This window comes from Ambystoma mexicanum, chromosome 10 (assembly GCF_040938575.1).
Source record: "Ambystoma mexicanum isolate Mex_15411 chromosome 10, UKY_AmexF1_1, whole genome shotgun sequence".
Classification (NCBI taxonomy): domain Eukaryota; kingdom Metazoa; phylum Chordata; class Amphibia; order Caudata; family Ambystomatidae; genus Ambystoma; species Ambystoma mexicanum.
In genome coordinates this window covers 1,112,909,406-1,112,925,711 of record NC_090932.1, presented here as the reverse complement: position 1 = coordinate 1,112,925,711, position 16,306 = coordinate 1,112,909,406, and the positions used below count along the sequence as shown (strand labels likewise).

At 48.2% G+C, this 16,306-nt stretch overlaps 1 protein-coding gene across 1 annotated transcript in view; it reads left to right on the top strand.

The window, feature by feature from the left end:
* LOC138492039 (poly(ADP-ribose) glycohydrolase-like) overlaps positions 1-16,306 on the top strand; it is a 1,720,160-nt gene that overhangs the window by 140,224 nt on the left and 1,563,630 nt on the right. The window contains exon 2 of the mRNA XM_069618967.1: positions 12,056-12,821. Coding sequence (XP_069475068.1) covers positions 12,060-12,821 — 762 coding nt within the window. The 5' untranslated portion in view covers positions 12,056-12,059. The remainder of the gene's footprint in view (positions 1-12,055; positions 12,822-16,306) is intronic.

Below are 16,306 nucleotides of genomic sequence, written 5' to 3'. Positions count from 1 at the left end.
TGCAACAGCATAGATTCGATGAACTCCGTGGGATCGTGGCCCTCCGATCCTTCTGGCAGGCCCTCGATGTGAATTTTATTCCGTCGGGCGCGTCCTTCCGCTTGCTCAGCCCTGTTCTCCAAGTTGGCCACTCTCTGCACCAGGGCATGCAATTCGGCCTTATGGGTGGCACAATCCGCGGTGTTCGGGCTCACCTCTTTCTCGAGGGTCTCGGTGCGCTCCGCCAGGGACCTAACGTCCTGTCGGGGGTAAGTTCACCTCCTCTTGCACCTCACCAACCTTAAGGTCCAGTGCCGTTTTCAACTCGGTTACGGCCAGTTCAAGCTTAGCCTCCCAGGTCGCCTTCAAGTCCGCAATCGCAGCCAGGACCTCTTGGTTAGTACCCGTTGCAGGCATGCCGCCAGTGGGCGACTTATCCTTGCTCTTGGAACTTTCCGGACCAGGGGACGTCTTGGCGAAGTCGTCCAGCGTGGGCTGCTTCGCCTTTGGTCTCACTGTTCTATTAGACATGGCCCTGGGACCCACATTACAAATGCGTACACAGTTCGCTCCCAACGCCCGACCATCGTGCGGCCTGCTCCATCCTTTGTTCCGGTCATTGATCGGCCATTTTGATTCGTCTTCCGTCTCCGGCGCTCCTTATCTTTTTCACACAACACTCCACCACCGTTCCTCCCACGCCTTCCAAAAGTTCACCAAGCACAGTCAGACCATTCACACATCGACATGTGTGTTTTCAGCAGTCATAGGCACGTTGTTATGCACTATTTCGCCAGGATCATTTCAGGATCTCGGGAGCTCTTCCAGATCGCGTCTTCCTACATGGCCCTCGTAGCCACGCCCCCATCCATGCCAGACCCATGCTGGAGAACAACAGTTACAGATAAGTAACTTGTTCTTTCTGCCTCCTCTCATTAGGAAGGAATAAGCGAAGGAGGTTAGAGGGAGGCCCAGATTTCCCCCTTATGTGTGTGTGTGGACAAATTCGAATATCTGGGTGTATGGTTATGTAATAATTTAAGGAAATTCTGAGTTCAATTTTCTTCCACTCTGGGAGCAACTTAAGATGATTTTCCAGAGGTGGAGTACTTTGGGGTTAGGATGGATGAGACTGCTCATTATGGTTAAAGTGAATGTACTTCCCATGATCCTTTTCCTGTTTTTAATGTTGGCTGCTTTACTTCTGGTGCGATTTCTGGGGGAAATTGGGTAATTGGCTGCCCTTTTGTGTGGGAGGAGAGTGGGTGAGACCTACCTACAGTCACATTATCCTTTCCAAGGCTGCTACCTGGCCACTCATCGCTTAGTTCGGTACTATCATTTTTAGACCAAGTTGAGGGTAAGGGTAGGCAGTGAAAAAGTTGAAAACATTATGTCGAAAGACATAATGTCGAAAAAAAAATCGATTTTAAAATTTTTAAATTTTTTTTTCCAATGTCATTTTTTATTTTACATGTTTTTTTTTGCTTTTGTGCGTTTAAAAATAGGGGGTGTTTAGGGGGGGGCAACCCCCCCATTTCGAACAGAAAATTAAAAAAAAAGGAAATTAAAAAAAAAAAAAAAAAATTCGGACATTTTTTTTCAACATTTTCACTTTCAACATTTTGTAATTAGACTTTATCACTATAAACCGAGGGTAAGCAATGGGTAGGGGTAGAAATTATGTTGCTGCATCCCAACATAGCGAGAGAGTGACTGTGTGCCAAGGTCAGGCTTGCCAAAGAGGGTGCAGAAACACCCCACTATTCGCCTGATGTTTGACATGTGGAAGAAGGGCAGGCCTATTAGCACGCTCTCATCATGGCCCTCCCTGTTGAGTTATTTGGGGTACACCCCTTTTGGGGGGATACAGCACGGGTGAGGAGGTTTCAATCATGGTTTGAAGGGGATCTGGAGGCAGTAGGCCAGCTGTGGAGGGATGGACCTTTTTGGATATACTTACCCTGCAGATGGAGCTAAGTATAAGCCTTCCTTTATCTACAGTTGAAAGGGTGCCCATACCAGGAGAAGTGGAACGGGCAGATCCCAAGAACTTTGGCAAGTCTTAAGTGTGTACTGTACCAGGATTGACCTATGATATAGATGGATATATGAATGTGCAGTGAACTCTCAGAACCCACCAAGGAAATTGTTGATGGGGAAATTGGAGAGGGAACTTGGTTTTAAGATAATGGATGGCACGTGCTCCCTTTATAGATTTACTAAAATCGGGGCGCAGAATTTGCACTCCCCACTACTCATTGGCTTATGATTGTTTTTTGGCGAGTAAGGAATGGTTTGCTGTTTCTATGTATAGAATTGAGGTGGCAAGTGACTTTCTTTGGCTGGCTAGTAGCTTGCTGCTTGACCTTTTTACCCCTGTACTAAATCCTTCAAGGGTTTAGGTCTATGCAATTTAAACTGCCCGTGATTAAGTTACTGAAATGATGGAATACTTCCAAGTCAAGCTAGCTAGGATCTATTAGGGGGGAGTCTCTGATTACTTTTGGAGGGGATGTAAAGAGAAGGGGACATTCTCCCACATATGGTTGGTGTGTAAGGTTACTCAATCGTACTGGTCTGATGACATTTATTTATTTGTTTTATTTATTTGAATTTATAAAGCGCCAAGCGGCCCGTAGGAATCGTGGCGCTATTGCAGAAGGTTAGGACAGGTAATTCATAGGCAATGATACAGTGGTACATGTTCAATGGCAATGGGGAGAGGGTGTTCCGAGGTTACAGTGGAACAGTGTGGAGACAGTGCATTTGTAGAATGTATTTGTTAAATAAATTTGTTTTTAGCAGCTTTCTGAACACTGTGAGTGATTCTTCACTTCTTAGGCCGAGAGGAAGCGCATTCCAGGCTATTGGGGCTAGTACTTCAAAACTGGTGCTGCCAGCTTTATCTCTGTTGAACGCTGGGACAGAGAGCAGGTGAGAGTATTGGTCACGTTTAGGTCTGTGGGCCGGAGCCTGGTATATTCTGTCTACTAGGTAAGCTGGGGCAGTCTGGGCGAGGCATTTGTGTGTGATGGTGAGGACATTGAATGTTATGCATTCTTTACTCAATCAGGAGATTAGACATCTCCTGATTTGAGGGAGGTGGAAGGATTAACTAGGCCGCTCAGCCCATTGCTTATACTGCTTGGAATTGCCTTCAAAACCTTCCGCCTTTGTGGATAAGGTGAACATTCTTTCTCACATAACATGCCTTTTGCTTTTGGCACCAAGACCTGCCTTCTGCATCCTATTGCAGGGGTGGAAAGAATATTAGCCCCCAAGCAAACAGAGCGATTGAGAAAATATAGTGAGTTACTTCATGTGGAGAGGTTGACAGCTTTCCCAAACAATGAGCAGGCAAATGCCGAAGCGGAATGGTTCACAGGGCCAACACTAGATAAAAATAAGGTTGTCTGGTTCGCATTGTGGTGGGGATAAGGGGGTTGAGGCTGTAGAAAGAATACTGTCCCTTTGACATCTCAATGTTGTGGGAACCTGAAGAGACTGTTGTCAAGAACACCCCAATTCCAAGATGAGGTTAATGGGTTTTTAGCTTGATATACAATTGGCCATCCCTCGCTCTCTCTAGCCTAGGGATGGGCAACCCCACACTATCACAGACTTCCCTCAACCCTGGATTGGTGCTAGTGATCGGGAACCCTATAATCTAAAATCTATCTAGCTTTTGGTGCTGGCTTAAATGCAATTGCCTTACCTGCATAATCTCCATCTGGGAACAATCTAGGGTTCCTAACCAACAATTTTCCCCAAGTTATGATTTAAAGCTTGCGCCTTCCATGCACACAGGTCTTCATCCACTGTGGCCCTTCTACACCCTTGTGTTACTCACCCTATATCTTTCTGTCACTCTCCCTTCCTACTATCCCTTCCTACTCTCACTATTATTCTCCAGCATGGGGTCTGGCATGGATTCACATGCTCATTAATATTCCCCGTCATCAGGCTGGGAATCCTCGGTAAAAGAAAAAAACTGTATCACTTTCACTTACAAACTGTATTTGTCCTCTAAACCAATCTCTGTACTCTGGGTCATACTGCCCCCAGCCAATGACTGCCCTCTCCCTAAGCCCCTCCTCTGGCACCCATCTTCAGATTTGTACTGCATGTTCAAGTGTTGGGAGTCCTCGAGTTTTGCTCAGTGGGCTATTCTACGATTTTAGTGCTTTTTATCGAGGAAAAAAAACTATTTTTGTCAAAACAGAGCCTCTGTGCTCATCTCTCCATCGGCCGACAAGTGATGACCCATTTGTCAGTGAATTTCATCACCCCTCAAGGGCAAGAATCATCGAGTTTTCTTCCAAAATTCCAGAAGGCCATCGGGCCTACTCTGTACCTCCAACCATGGCGGAGGAGAAGGAGGGATGTTCGCTCTTCAAGCTCTTCTGCAGATGCGGACTGCGGAACGTGTTTGTGGAGGACAAACACCTTCAATGACTCTGTCTTCAACCGGACCACAAAGAAGGGGGGTTGTGAGATCTACCTTGGGTTCTCCAAGAGACCGATGAAGGATCGTCACAGTAGGCTGGTGGTGTGGCTAAGCGCCAAGGCCTCTGCCCTGTGCCCGAAGCAGGGTCTTGCCTCACCCAGGACCGGCTGGTCTGAGGAGCAGGCTTCTAAGTCCTTTGAAGGTGCTTCATCCGTGGAGGCCCAAGACAAGGCTAAGCACTGCAAGTCCCTTTCCGTCGGGGTTGCTGCACAAGTGGGTCCCGAACAACCTCCCCATCTGCCTCCATCTCCAGCCATCGATCAAGCTTCTCCTCAAAAAGTAAATTGCCCAACCCGGCTAAGCGCGGGAGAAGCCTAGGGTGGAAGAAAAGACGGCCAACCTGCCCAAGAAGGCCCAGCCGGCACAGGACAAATCAACATCGATGATTGAGATGGTAGAGGCGGCTCTCTAGAAGGCCAAAGGGGGTGACCCTGTGAAGGTCGGTCTGACTGCGCCCAGGGTATCCCTATTCTCGAGGTGGGAGGCCTCGGCTCGGTCAGTGACTAGGAGGATCAGGAGTCCGTGCACACGATCCACGAGGACGTGGAGGATGATGACGGCGGAAATGCTGACGGCGGTGCAGGGTCTAGTATGCTGACTGCTCTTGCTCAGCTGAAAAGTATTGCTGGAGATCCTTTCGACTCTGCAAACGTGAATGTCAGTAATCCAGAAAAGGATGCTGCAGGCCCTGTCCCCTGTGGCCTCGGATCAGCCCCTGGCAAAAAAGAGGAAGTGCCATCCAATGCCCCCTCATCAACCCCCACACCTGTGCCAGGTGCCCTCCCTCACCCCACCCCCGATCCGGACACTGGGACGGAAAAGGACGACATTGTCACGGCGGGCAGATCGCCGCAGCCAATGGCAGCCACACCGGATGAGGTGGGGTTGTTTCATGCCATGGTCGCCAGAGCTTCTGAGCTCTTCCAGCTGTCAACCGAGGAGACCAAAAAGATAAACTTCCTATATCAAAGGCACAAGGCCAAAAGGAAGACCATCATTGTTGTGCCCCTCCTGGATGATGTGTGGGAGGCAGGCCTGGCCCTATTGAAGAATCCCACCATGGCCCAGGCCAAGTGGGATAAGCCAGGGAAAAAGTACCGGGTGCCGGAGTCCGCACCCAAGGGCCTACGCTCGCAACCGCCGATGGACTCTGTAGAGTCGACGGCAGTGAGGAAGAGATAGTCTAACCCCTGGTCATTGTCCTCAGTCCCTCCCGACAGCGAGGGGAAGTAGCTGGACACCATCGGGAGAAAAATCATCTACTCTGCGGCATTGACTGTCAAGGCGGCCAACACACTGCCAATCCTGGACAGGTACGACAGGGAACTGTGGTACAAACTGATCCCGATTCTGGAATTCCTGACCGACGTCAAGCAGTGGAGGTGATGGCACTCCGCCGGGGAGGGTGGGGGGGGGGGGGAGTGGCTTTGGACCATGTCATCACAGTGGCCCTGGACATTGACGACACTGGTTTCCGACAGATGGGGGAACAGTGTCTGCCCCTGTCGTCGAGGCTGGCTGAAGGCCACCAATTTCCATCAGGAGGTCCAGATGAGGTTCCTGGACATGCCCTTAGATGGGGATAACCTTTTCGGGAAAGCCGTCATTGCGTCCTTGCAGGCCATCAAGACTGATACAGAGACGTCTCGTGCCCTGGGTGCTCTCCAAAAGCACTGCTCTTCCTTTCGCTTCGCCGGAGTAAAGTCGGGCAGATCGACTAAACGTTTTGGTGGAGGCTCCTTGTCGTACTGTCAACCCTCCCGGCCCATGACCCAGGAGACTTACAGAGGCTCTTCCAAGGCTTTCGGTGGAGGTGGTCAGTGCCGTCGTCGGTCAAGGCCGAATGCAGGAGCCGAAGCTGGACTGAACAGACTAGGATATTGGGCCCCCACCCATGCACCCCAGAGGGAGGCCAGCTGACTGGATTTGTCAGCAAGTGGGTAAAGATCTCCACCGACAGATGGGTGCTAGAAGCTCCCGCCCACGGAAGCTCCCGCAAAAGTGTCTGCGGATCCCTACCGTGTCCAGGCAACAGCATCACATTGCTCAGCTCCTGCAGGAGATACGGGCCATGCTAAGAAAGGGGGCGATAGAGCTAGTTACAAGGCAACTCTGGGGCTCCGGAGTCTACTCCAGATACTTCTTAGTCAAAAGAAGACCGGGAGCTGGTTGCCCATTCTAGATCTGATGTGCATACAGTTACAAAATTCAGGATGCAGCACATGTTCGGCCAACTGGAGGCTGGAGACTTCTAGTCGTAGCTGGATCTGGAGGACGCCTACTTCCATGTCCCCACTCCCAGGGAACATCGGGTTCAATACAGGCAAGACACTACCAATTCAAGGCTCTCCCTTTCAGCCTAAAGTCAGCACCCAGGCTGTTCTCGAAGTGCCTGGCACCTGTGGCGGGCCATGTACATCTACGTGGGATACATGTGTACCCGTACCTGGACGACTGGTTTATCCGGGCCAAGCCTGTGTGTTGTCAAACACACAGAGCAGACCGTCCAGCTGCTGACCGATCTGGGGTTCTCCATCACTTATCCAAAGTCCTGCTTGACACCATCTCAGAACGCACTGTTCCTAGGGGCCAGGCTCCACACGGTCTCCTACCTGGCATCGCCTTTGGAGGAGCGGATAGTGGACGTGCTGGGCAAAGTGCAAGGCCTGTTGTCACTGAAGACTGGCACGGTGCGGACCATCAAGTCGCTGCTCGGTATGACCTCATCTTGCATCTACCTTATTCGGTTCTGCAGGTTGCGGATGCGTCCTCTGCAGGAGTTCCTGGACGGCCACTGGATACAGGTGTCCGGAAGCTTCACGGACAAGATTCTTCTCAATGAGGAGTTCCGTCGCAGCGATAAGGTGGTGGGGCGTACACTCCAACATCACCCAGGGCACTAGTTTTCAAATTCCCCCCCATACCAGGAGACGGTCATCACAGACGCTTCCCTGTGTGGGCTGAGAAGACCACACCGGATGTCTGCACGCCAGAGGCCTATGGCTGTCGGAGGAGGACCTACACATCAATATCCTGGAGCTCCAGGCAGTGCTCTGGGCCCTCCACTCATTCCTTCTGTCTCTGAAGGGCAAGGGGGTGAGGATCTTCACAGACAACACCACCACAATGTTCTAGATCAGGAAGCAGGGGGTACTCAATCCCCTGCACTCTCCAAAGAGGCGCAGAGCTTGTGGCACTGGATCGCTAGACACGAGATGTTCCTCATCCCCTTTCACCTCGCCGGAGTCCAGAACATCATTGCTGACTCCCTCAGCAGGGAGTTGCACTCTTGCCAATGGTGGGAACATTGGCAGGACCAGGTGGACCGTATCTTGAAGTGGGGCAGGCCCCAGATCGATCTGTTTGCGACTGCACTACAATTGCCATAAATTTGCCAGCATGTTCCATCAGCCGAGGAGCATGGGGCAAGCGTTCTCTGTCCCGTGGGAAGGCCTGTTTCTTTACACATTCCCCCTCCTGCTGCGGTCATCAGTCAACTCAAACAGTGCCGATGCACGATGATACTCGTCGCCCTGGCATGGCCGAGGCATATTTTCACCTCTGCCAGGAGGGTGGGTGAGTGAGATCCAGGCCCTATCCTGCAAACAGCCAAATCTGACTTTCAACAAATCGAGGGTGTTGCTACCGACGCACCCCTCCTTCATGCCAAAGGTTCAGTCGGAATTCCACCTCAACAAGCTTTTGGTGTTACCTGTGTTTTTTCCAAAGCCTTAGTCACCGGTTGAAAGGGCCTTGCACTCGCTGGACGTAGCTCGTGCTCTGAAGTTCTACTTGGCTTGCACGAAGAGTTTTCGGAATACATCTCAACTGTTGGTGAACTTTGGTCCTGTGAACCATTGTAAGGCCTTGTCCAAGGCTTCCATCTCCAAGTGGCTCTCTGGCTGTATCACACACTGTCATCGGTTGGCAAACAGACTGCTGCCCGGCTGTCCGAGAACCCATTCCACCAGAGCGATCGCTGGAGCGACAGCGTTCCTGTCTGGTGTGCCCCCGCTGGACATCTGCAGGGCTGCTCCATGGAGGTCTACACACACCTTCATGAGATTGAACTGCGTCGGCCGGGATTCCAGAGAGGAGTCCAGGGTCGGCCAAGCAGTGCTACGCTGCCTGTTTGCTTGAGGCGAGTCTGGTCCAGAGCTAACAGTGTTGCTTGCCATCTCCCGTGGTTGTGTAATGTTGTACTGATATGTATTCTTTATTCATGAGCATGTGAATCCATGCCAGACCCCATCTGGAGAAGGAACAACTAACTTACCTGTAACTATTCTCCAGCATGGATTCACATGCAAAACCTCCCTCCTACGCCTCTGCGACTCTTCTTGGTCATACTGCCACTTCACATGTTTACCAAATCTGAAGATGGTTGCCAGAGGAGTGGCTTGGGGAGAGGGCAGTCATTGGCTTGGGGCAGTATGACCCATAGTACAGGTATTGGTTTACAGGAGAAATACAGTTTGTAAGTGAAAGTGAAACTGTTTTTCTTTTACAGAGGATTCTGGCCTGACGACGGGGAATATTCATGAGCATATGAATCCATGTCAGACCCATGCTGGAGAACAATAGTTACAGGTAAGTAAATTGTTCCTTCTCCCCTCTCCAAACTGCACCTACTCCCAACTCAACAGCACTGTTGCATCCACCTTCTCTTCACTGCAACTTGCACAACCATAATACTACTGCTCCTCCATACTACCACTACTACTCCCTCCCTTCCTAGACACCCTCATTTCACTCCCTCAATCATTCTTTACTCTTCTACTACCATTCTCGCTCAAACAACCTACACCCACATCCACAGCACAGCACCACTTTCTCTCACCAGACAATAGCTCCTCGCCTTTTCTAGAAACCGCCTCCACACGTCACACCTTTTTTCCTCCTCCTTGTTTCTTGGTGTGGCACCTCCTGTGGCCTCAACCAAATAACCCACACGTTGTCTCTTGTCGTTCCTTATTCCACTTGCTTCTGCCTCTATTATCTCCATTGACTCTCCCCTGCTGGTTTCCCAGGGCCTATCGTTCTCTGTCTTCCCTGCATGGAAGGTGTTACAAACAGTAAAGCTCGTAAACGAGGATCTAGTCCCCATCCCTTTTTCTTGTGCAGCCCCGCCATGGATCAATCATGGCATCCTACTATACTTGGAGTCCCAGTTTGTGATAGTGTCCAAAGTAAAAATGAGACAGTTCCAGTTGGCGAGCCACTCCGCCACCCTGTCGAGGAGCGATTGCGGCATACAGTTGGTTTCAAAAGCGGGGTCGTGGCTGGGATGCAGGTGAGTGGATGGTAGTATTCTGCACCCGCCCTGTGTCCTTCTTTCATGTCGTGCACTGGTTCTTTGGAATTCCACTGCCGATTGGGGTGGTACCCTCACTTTGGGAGTCCTTAAAGTGTTTCTGGTGGGCTGCTGTCTCTCCAGGTTCACCACTGAGGCTGCTGGTTCCTCTGTAATAAGCAGAGAAAGATTGGACAGCATTTGAAGACCGAGTTATGGGGTGATCAATAGTGATACTCCAATCAATTACAAGGGCACATGGGGAGAGACCGGGAGTGGGGCCCTCCCATCTGCCACCTTCCCCCTCTGGGGTAGGATTGGGTCTGGCATCCCCCCTGGTAGGCCTCCCACCCAAGGCTGAGTGGAGTGGGGTACCCACCCCTTCCACACTGTGTACTAGTTCAAAGGTTTGTGCTCTAAAGTTAAGATGGGAGGGGAAGTTGCCAGGGACTGAGAGAAAACAAGAATGCTCAGAGGAGGCCAAACACAAGAAAACGTTGAGGGGTGAACTCATTGGTAACATGTAACAGTTGGGGAAAGGGCTGGGGAGTTTTTGAGGTCTGATCTAGAAAGCTAGGGACATCATGTGGAGGTCGGCAGCGGTCGCATCTGCGACCCCTGTGGTCTCCCTTGCTTATATAACACTTTGAGCAGTGACCCTAAAGACTAGGATTAACAAATAATTTGTCTTTCTGGAATTCTATACAGAATAAGCATCAGTTTCAGACTATGTATTTTGCTTTCACAAGTTGCAGTTATAGCATGTTTTTTTCAGCCGTTATCTTGTTACGATCATCACAAGACATTCCATCTCGGTGTCCTCGGTCACTTTACAAAATCCTTGTACCTAAAAGCTTATGTTTGACCATCGCACATCAAGTGGCACTTGATTTAATTGTGCCACCATTGCTTTGTTGTAATGTGTCTATCTTTCCTATCTCCCTGGCATGCTGTTCAGGATATTTTCACGTATGAGGTAACGAGTGCCCAGAGTATGGGATGCTGTGTGGGTGCGCTGTTTTCCCTGTGCTACTCTAAATTCTTTAGTACACAGTTATGAGCCCTCCCAATGGTATGTATTTTGCCAAACTCTGAAGCCTGAAAAGTAGATCCACGCAGGCTTTCATCCTTCTGAGGTTGATAAATGAGTACCAACACAGGTTAGGTGATATTGTATGCATATTTGTTCTTTATAAAGGCATAAGTGTAAGTTATATATAATAACACATCATTATCATTTGGCCTTGTGCGTCTGCTTGCATTCACAGTAATTTGGTAATATGGGCCTATACACACAGATATTAACGATAAATATGGTGATCTGTTCTTGTACAAAATGTATATCACATTACAGTAATATTAAAAACATATTTTTCGTAGTGTACTTAGGAACATTTATATGCGTGGCCAGTACTGCGGCTGACGTGGCCAGTAAGGCTTGATGCCGGAAGGCATTTCAGCCTTGCCACGCCCATGCCAGACGTAGTGCCAGAGACCTCGCCGATTATCTCCTCCAGGAGACTTTTGGAGATTTTGAAAAGTTTACCAAAGTTACTTGTACTTTTCTGTAAAGGTTTTGCATTACCATTTTCCCTGGGGACCCTGGATGTTTCAGGATAGGACAATCTGTTCATCGCTGCAGATTATTCACTGTTCTCTTACCGTAACTAAATTGTAACAATTGCATCTAACTGTTACTAATGAACTTTTGAGTGAACTCTCTACCGTCTAGAGACCCAGTACAGTACTTATCAGTATTTTACACACCTGATAGCTGTCCTTTCAAGGCTTTCCTAATTGTTCCAACCCTTTTCTCTCTCCCGTAATAACTTTGGTAATTTTTTTATTAGGCCCTGTCTGTAGAGTGGGGGGAATTGGAGGGAGTTTGCATCATTTCAACAAGTTACTGTTTTTGATGTATTCTTATTGTGCTGTTATGTTCGCTTAATTTAGAACTTATTTAACTGCGCGATTACCTTTTTAAAGTGTGTGTGTGTGTGTGTGTGTGTGTGTGAGAGAGAGAGGTATTTTGTGGTGTGTGTGCCTAATTGTATCTGTATACCAACCAATCCCCTCCCAAAAGTTAATTCTGACTTCCCTAACACAATTACTCTAGATAATGTTTGGACTAACTTGTTGCACCCACAATGTGTACGCTAGAGGTTGGTCCTCTGAAACACCCCACCAGAGGGTTTCTGAAATCTCACCCGTATTTGTTCATGGGTTTCTCTTTGATGTCTAACGCTGTTCTCTTGTATTCATTGTGTTCACAGGGTGATGGCTAGGAGAAATGACAGTTCAAAAGTGAAAGATTGTTTCTATGTTGATGATTCAGATAATGGAGATGGGCAAATGGGAACTAAAAACGCACGTTCAAGTAACTTAACTGGAGACCTGATGACTTTTTCAGACCAGGATGAACAGGACAAATCGCATCCGAGCCAGCCAAATCAGTTTCAGCCATTGGATTGCAGTAGTGATCGAGAAGGCGACCAAAAGTCAAGCGCGGCTTTAGGAAGCAATACTGAAGAGGTGTGTCGCAATCTGCTGCGTCCCGCGATTAATGCAGTACACCAGGAAACGAAGTCAAGAGAAACGACAAGAAGGAATATTGAAGACCAGGATGGTCACCCAAAGCAAACCACAGGGAGGAATGCTGGGAACCAGGATGACGAGTCAAAAGAAACCACAAGAAGCAGCAGTACTGGAGACAAGGACAGAGAGACCACACGCAGCTACCCTGGAGCCACTTACCAATCACTACAAGCAAAGGCGAAAAGAACTCCAGCAAGCTCTGATGAGGAACAGCCAATGGATGAGGATGGCATGCGTTCCCCAGCTATAGTGCACCAGGAAAACAGACGACCGCCTAATGAAACATGGCTCTCTAATAATAAAGAGGAGACAGTGCTGTCCATGAGCCCTGGAGGGTCCATTCCACGTTCTCAAGGAGAAGGAATCCTGAACCTTAAAAGGAGTTCTCCCAGCTGTCAAATGCCGACGTTACAACCGTCCATGAATCACACGGTGCTGGTGGAGGTGAGTGCTACTAATGAGGGATTGGGGAACCGGGTCTGCGGTCAACGTGGTGTAAGTGTGCAACACTAATGAGCACAAAAATGGCCATACTTGCACCACAAGCAACCAATGTGTATTATTTGTTGTAATGACTTTGTCTAAAATAGCTCTATTGCAAACTAGTGGTATCCAACACTATACATCATAAGAGTACTTTTGTAACACATGTTTTACGTTGCTGCAGTTAGTGATCACTACCAAATTCAACCTCTTTTTTGGGGGATGCTGGGGGATGGAACACCCAAAGACCAATGGGATACAATGTAGTCATCTCAGATGTAATCAACCATACATTGAATGATTAGTCTTGTTACTTTATATGGTGTTTCTTTAGGAGTTCTGAAGCCCATGAGATGGATGGCTTAACAGAAAATGCAGGTTTTCAACCTATTCCAAAATACCAGAAGGTTTTCAGAACATTTATAAGTTGCCTTTTGGAACTGTAGCTGGCTTCTTTGTGTGTTGGGTACTACGCCATCTGGCCTTATTAGCTACGCAATGTTTCCATTGTAATTTAACCGCTTTGGCACAGACACTACAGTGCGCATTCTGGTGTTCGGGACAAGGATGTTGCCCTTTCTGTCTAATGGTTCAGAAGCAGCATTTCTGTGTTGGTTCATAGTGCTACTAATGTAGAAACCCTTGGTTCATAGTGCTACCTATGTAGATACCTTTCTGAGTGCCAGCCGTGGCTCAGGTTGTGTGTTTAACTGCCGGCAATGGAGCTTCCTCTTTAGGATATCTGCAATTTCTTTCCTGTTCCAGATTAAAGGGCTTCTTTCCATAGTTTGTTATGCCACAAGGAGACTTTTCTCTGTTACGCCAGCCCTTCTCTGTATGCCGATCTGTGGAGGGGAGTTTACCTGCAAGGAAGGGCTGCCCCCTTTTCGTCTAGATCAAGATAAGGAGGGAAGCAATTGCATCGAGATTCTGACTACATGCGCTGTTCTGCATTATACCCTACACCAATTTATCTTTCTAAATAGAGGAAAGCAGGGTGCTGTCCTAATGAGCACAGTTTCTTTTTCAGGGAGTTCATAATCTAGGTATTCAATTAAGAATGACATGGTTGGGGGTGGGGAGGGTGGCCAAGATGTCTGATTAATGGGATGCTTCACTGTGCTTCTTTGGTGCGAGTTGGATGGTCTCCCCACACTCCTATATGAGGGGAGTGAGATGCAAACGACCATGGTGGCCCAGCCGCTATGGGATGTGGGCCCAGAGGGACATAGCAGAGGGCCTCCCTGGAGCCCAATTCCCCTTCTAGGAGATCGGGTGTTTGAGTTGTTTTCTGAGCTTGTCTCTTCCTTTGGCTGCTGGTGCTACGGCAGACAACATTGCTCAGCAGCCCACCAACTAGGAAAAGGAGGCATACGTTCCAAGTGCGTAGGGCAAAGATTGCGTACACTTACCAGGGAAACCAGAGAAGAACCTTCCCAAAAACATCTTAAGAAATGTATTTACAGTTTGGGTTAGCCTGGGGGCAAAAGACTCCTTAAGATAAGATTTTGGGACTTTTTGTTGCTACAGCTTTTGGGAAACCTATTTGTAGATTAGCATGTCCAGGAGGTACAAGGGCTTTCAAGGCTAGGCTTTTGAATAATGATTTTAAATGTGAACTTTCTAAGGGGTGGAATACCAGGAAAGTTTCACTTTATTTTGTCTCATCCTGCACTGTTTTATTTAAAGTCCCTCTTTAGTATTTAAGATTCTCCTAGACCCTTGGTGGCATTTGTCTAACCCCAAACCGAACCACTTGAATGATAGAAATGGTGTTAAAGCATATTTTTTCATGTGTGACATCCGGCCAGGTGAATTCGGCACCTTGGTATGTTAAGTCTGCTAGAACGCTGGTTGTGCGTGCGTTCAGCTCCCTCGGCGGCAAAGAACAGAAGAAACACTCAATTCTACTAGCATTGCTGATGCTGCACAACCAGTCCTTAACAGAACGAGGCATCTGAGAATATACAGTTTGCCGGTAACCTGCTTGTACTACCGCAGGGTGTTAGGGGAGTTTTCCTAAAGTCCTACTGGCAGTAAGACCTTAGTAAGCTATCCCAGTGGTTTGTAGATCCCCCAACTGTTAGTATCAGTCTGTACTAACTCCAGACCATAGTAGAGTGGCAGAGCAGTTAGGATTATCTTAAGAGGAAGCGTGAGCTGTAGGTAAGTACACTGAATCTAGTTAGTGTTAGGCAAGATTGTATGTAGCCACCGTGTGGGAGACTACACCAGCCTAGTCCTCTTGACAATAGATACCCAACTATTGGTACTGGTCTGTACTTCACAAGTTGGTAGAGTGACTGAGCAGCCAGACCCAAGAGGGGTAATTGTGAGCTGTAGAGGTGTAACATAGAGGTTCAAAATACAAGTAGTCGACACTTATAATCCAGGTCTTCTAGTAAAATAATTATTTAACAGTCCATTTTAAATAAGCCTTCTTTAGAAAGGGGCAATTGGCAACAATCCAAATATACTTCAACAACACTTCCTCAAATTTAAGTTAAGCAAGTAGATACCCTTTTGAGATGTCCCACACACACTTCCTACACCCTGAAGTGACTTCAATAGTTGGGGACACTGTGGACATTGATATATCACTTTTTTTTTTTTAACTTTTGTTTATTGGCAGGAGGTTAAGACAGGTACAGCACAGTTAGCATGTAAGCAAGAGACCAATATAACAACATATATATGCATTGCATCACAGCTAATATCAACATCACATTTTTGAGGGGGTGAACATTGTGGAATAGTGCGCATAGGTAGTGCATCAAGCAGATTTAGGTTGGGTCTGTGAAGGGGCGGAGGACCACACGACTCCATCCTTGCTGTTCAGGTAACTACAGAATTCAGACCACACATTTCCAGGGCGGGAGAGCATGGGCAAGGATCCGATGTACTCCTCCTCGCATGTTTGTACCCACGTGAGTACCTTCAACCACATGCTGAGGGTGGGGGGGGAGCGGCGCTTCCAGCATTGCAATATACATCTTTTGGCAACAATAGCACTTACATTCAAGAATTTTGACATTTTCCTTACATTTTCTCCCGTCCAAATACCAAACAGCAAGGCAAGTGGGTCCATCTCTACCGGGGAGCCAATTATCTCTGAGAGCACCTCCGTCACCTCCAACCAAAACTCGTGTAGCGCAGCACAGGTCCAAAACATATGAACATGGTCTGCCACGTTTGATTTGCATTTCGGGCATGTATGTGTAGAAGTGAGCGTGAATTTTGCAACTCTGTACGGCGTGTAGTAGAGCCTATTGAGTAATTTGTATTGAATACAGCGGAACCTGGCATTAAGTGATACCTTGCGCGTGTGAACACACATTTTGCCCCACATTTCGTCAGTGATCACCGTTTCGAGCTCCCTGGCCCATGCTTCCCATGGTTCCGGGGAAATGTTCTCTAGTCTGGCCATCTGTATTTTATATAGGGAG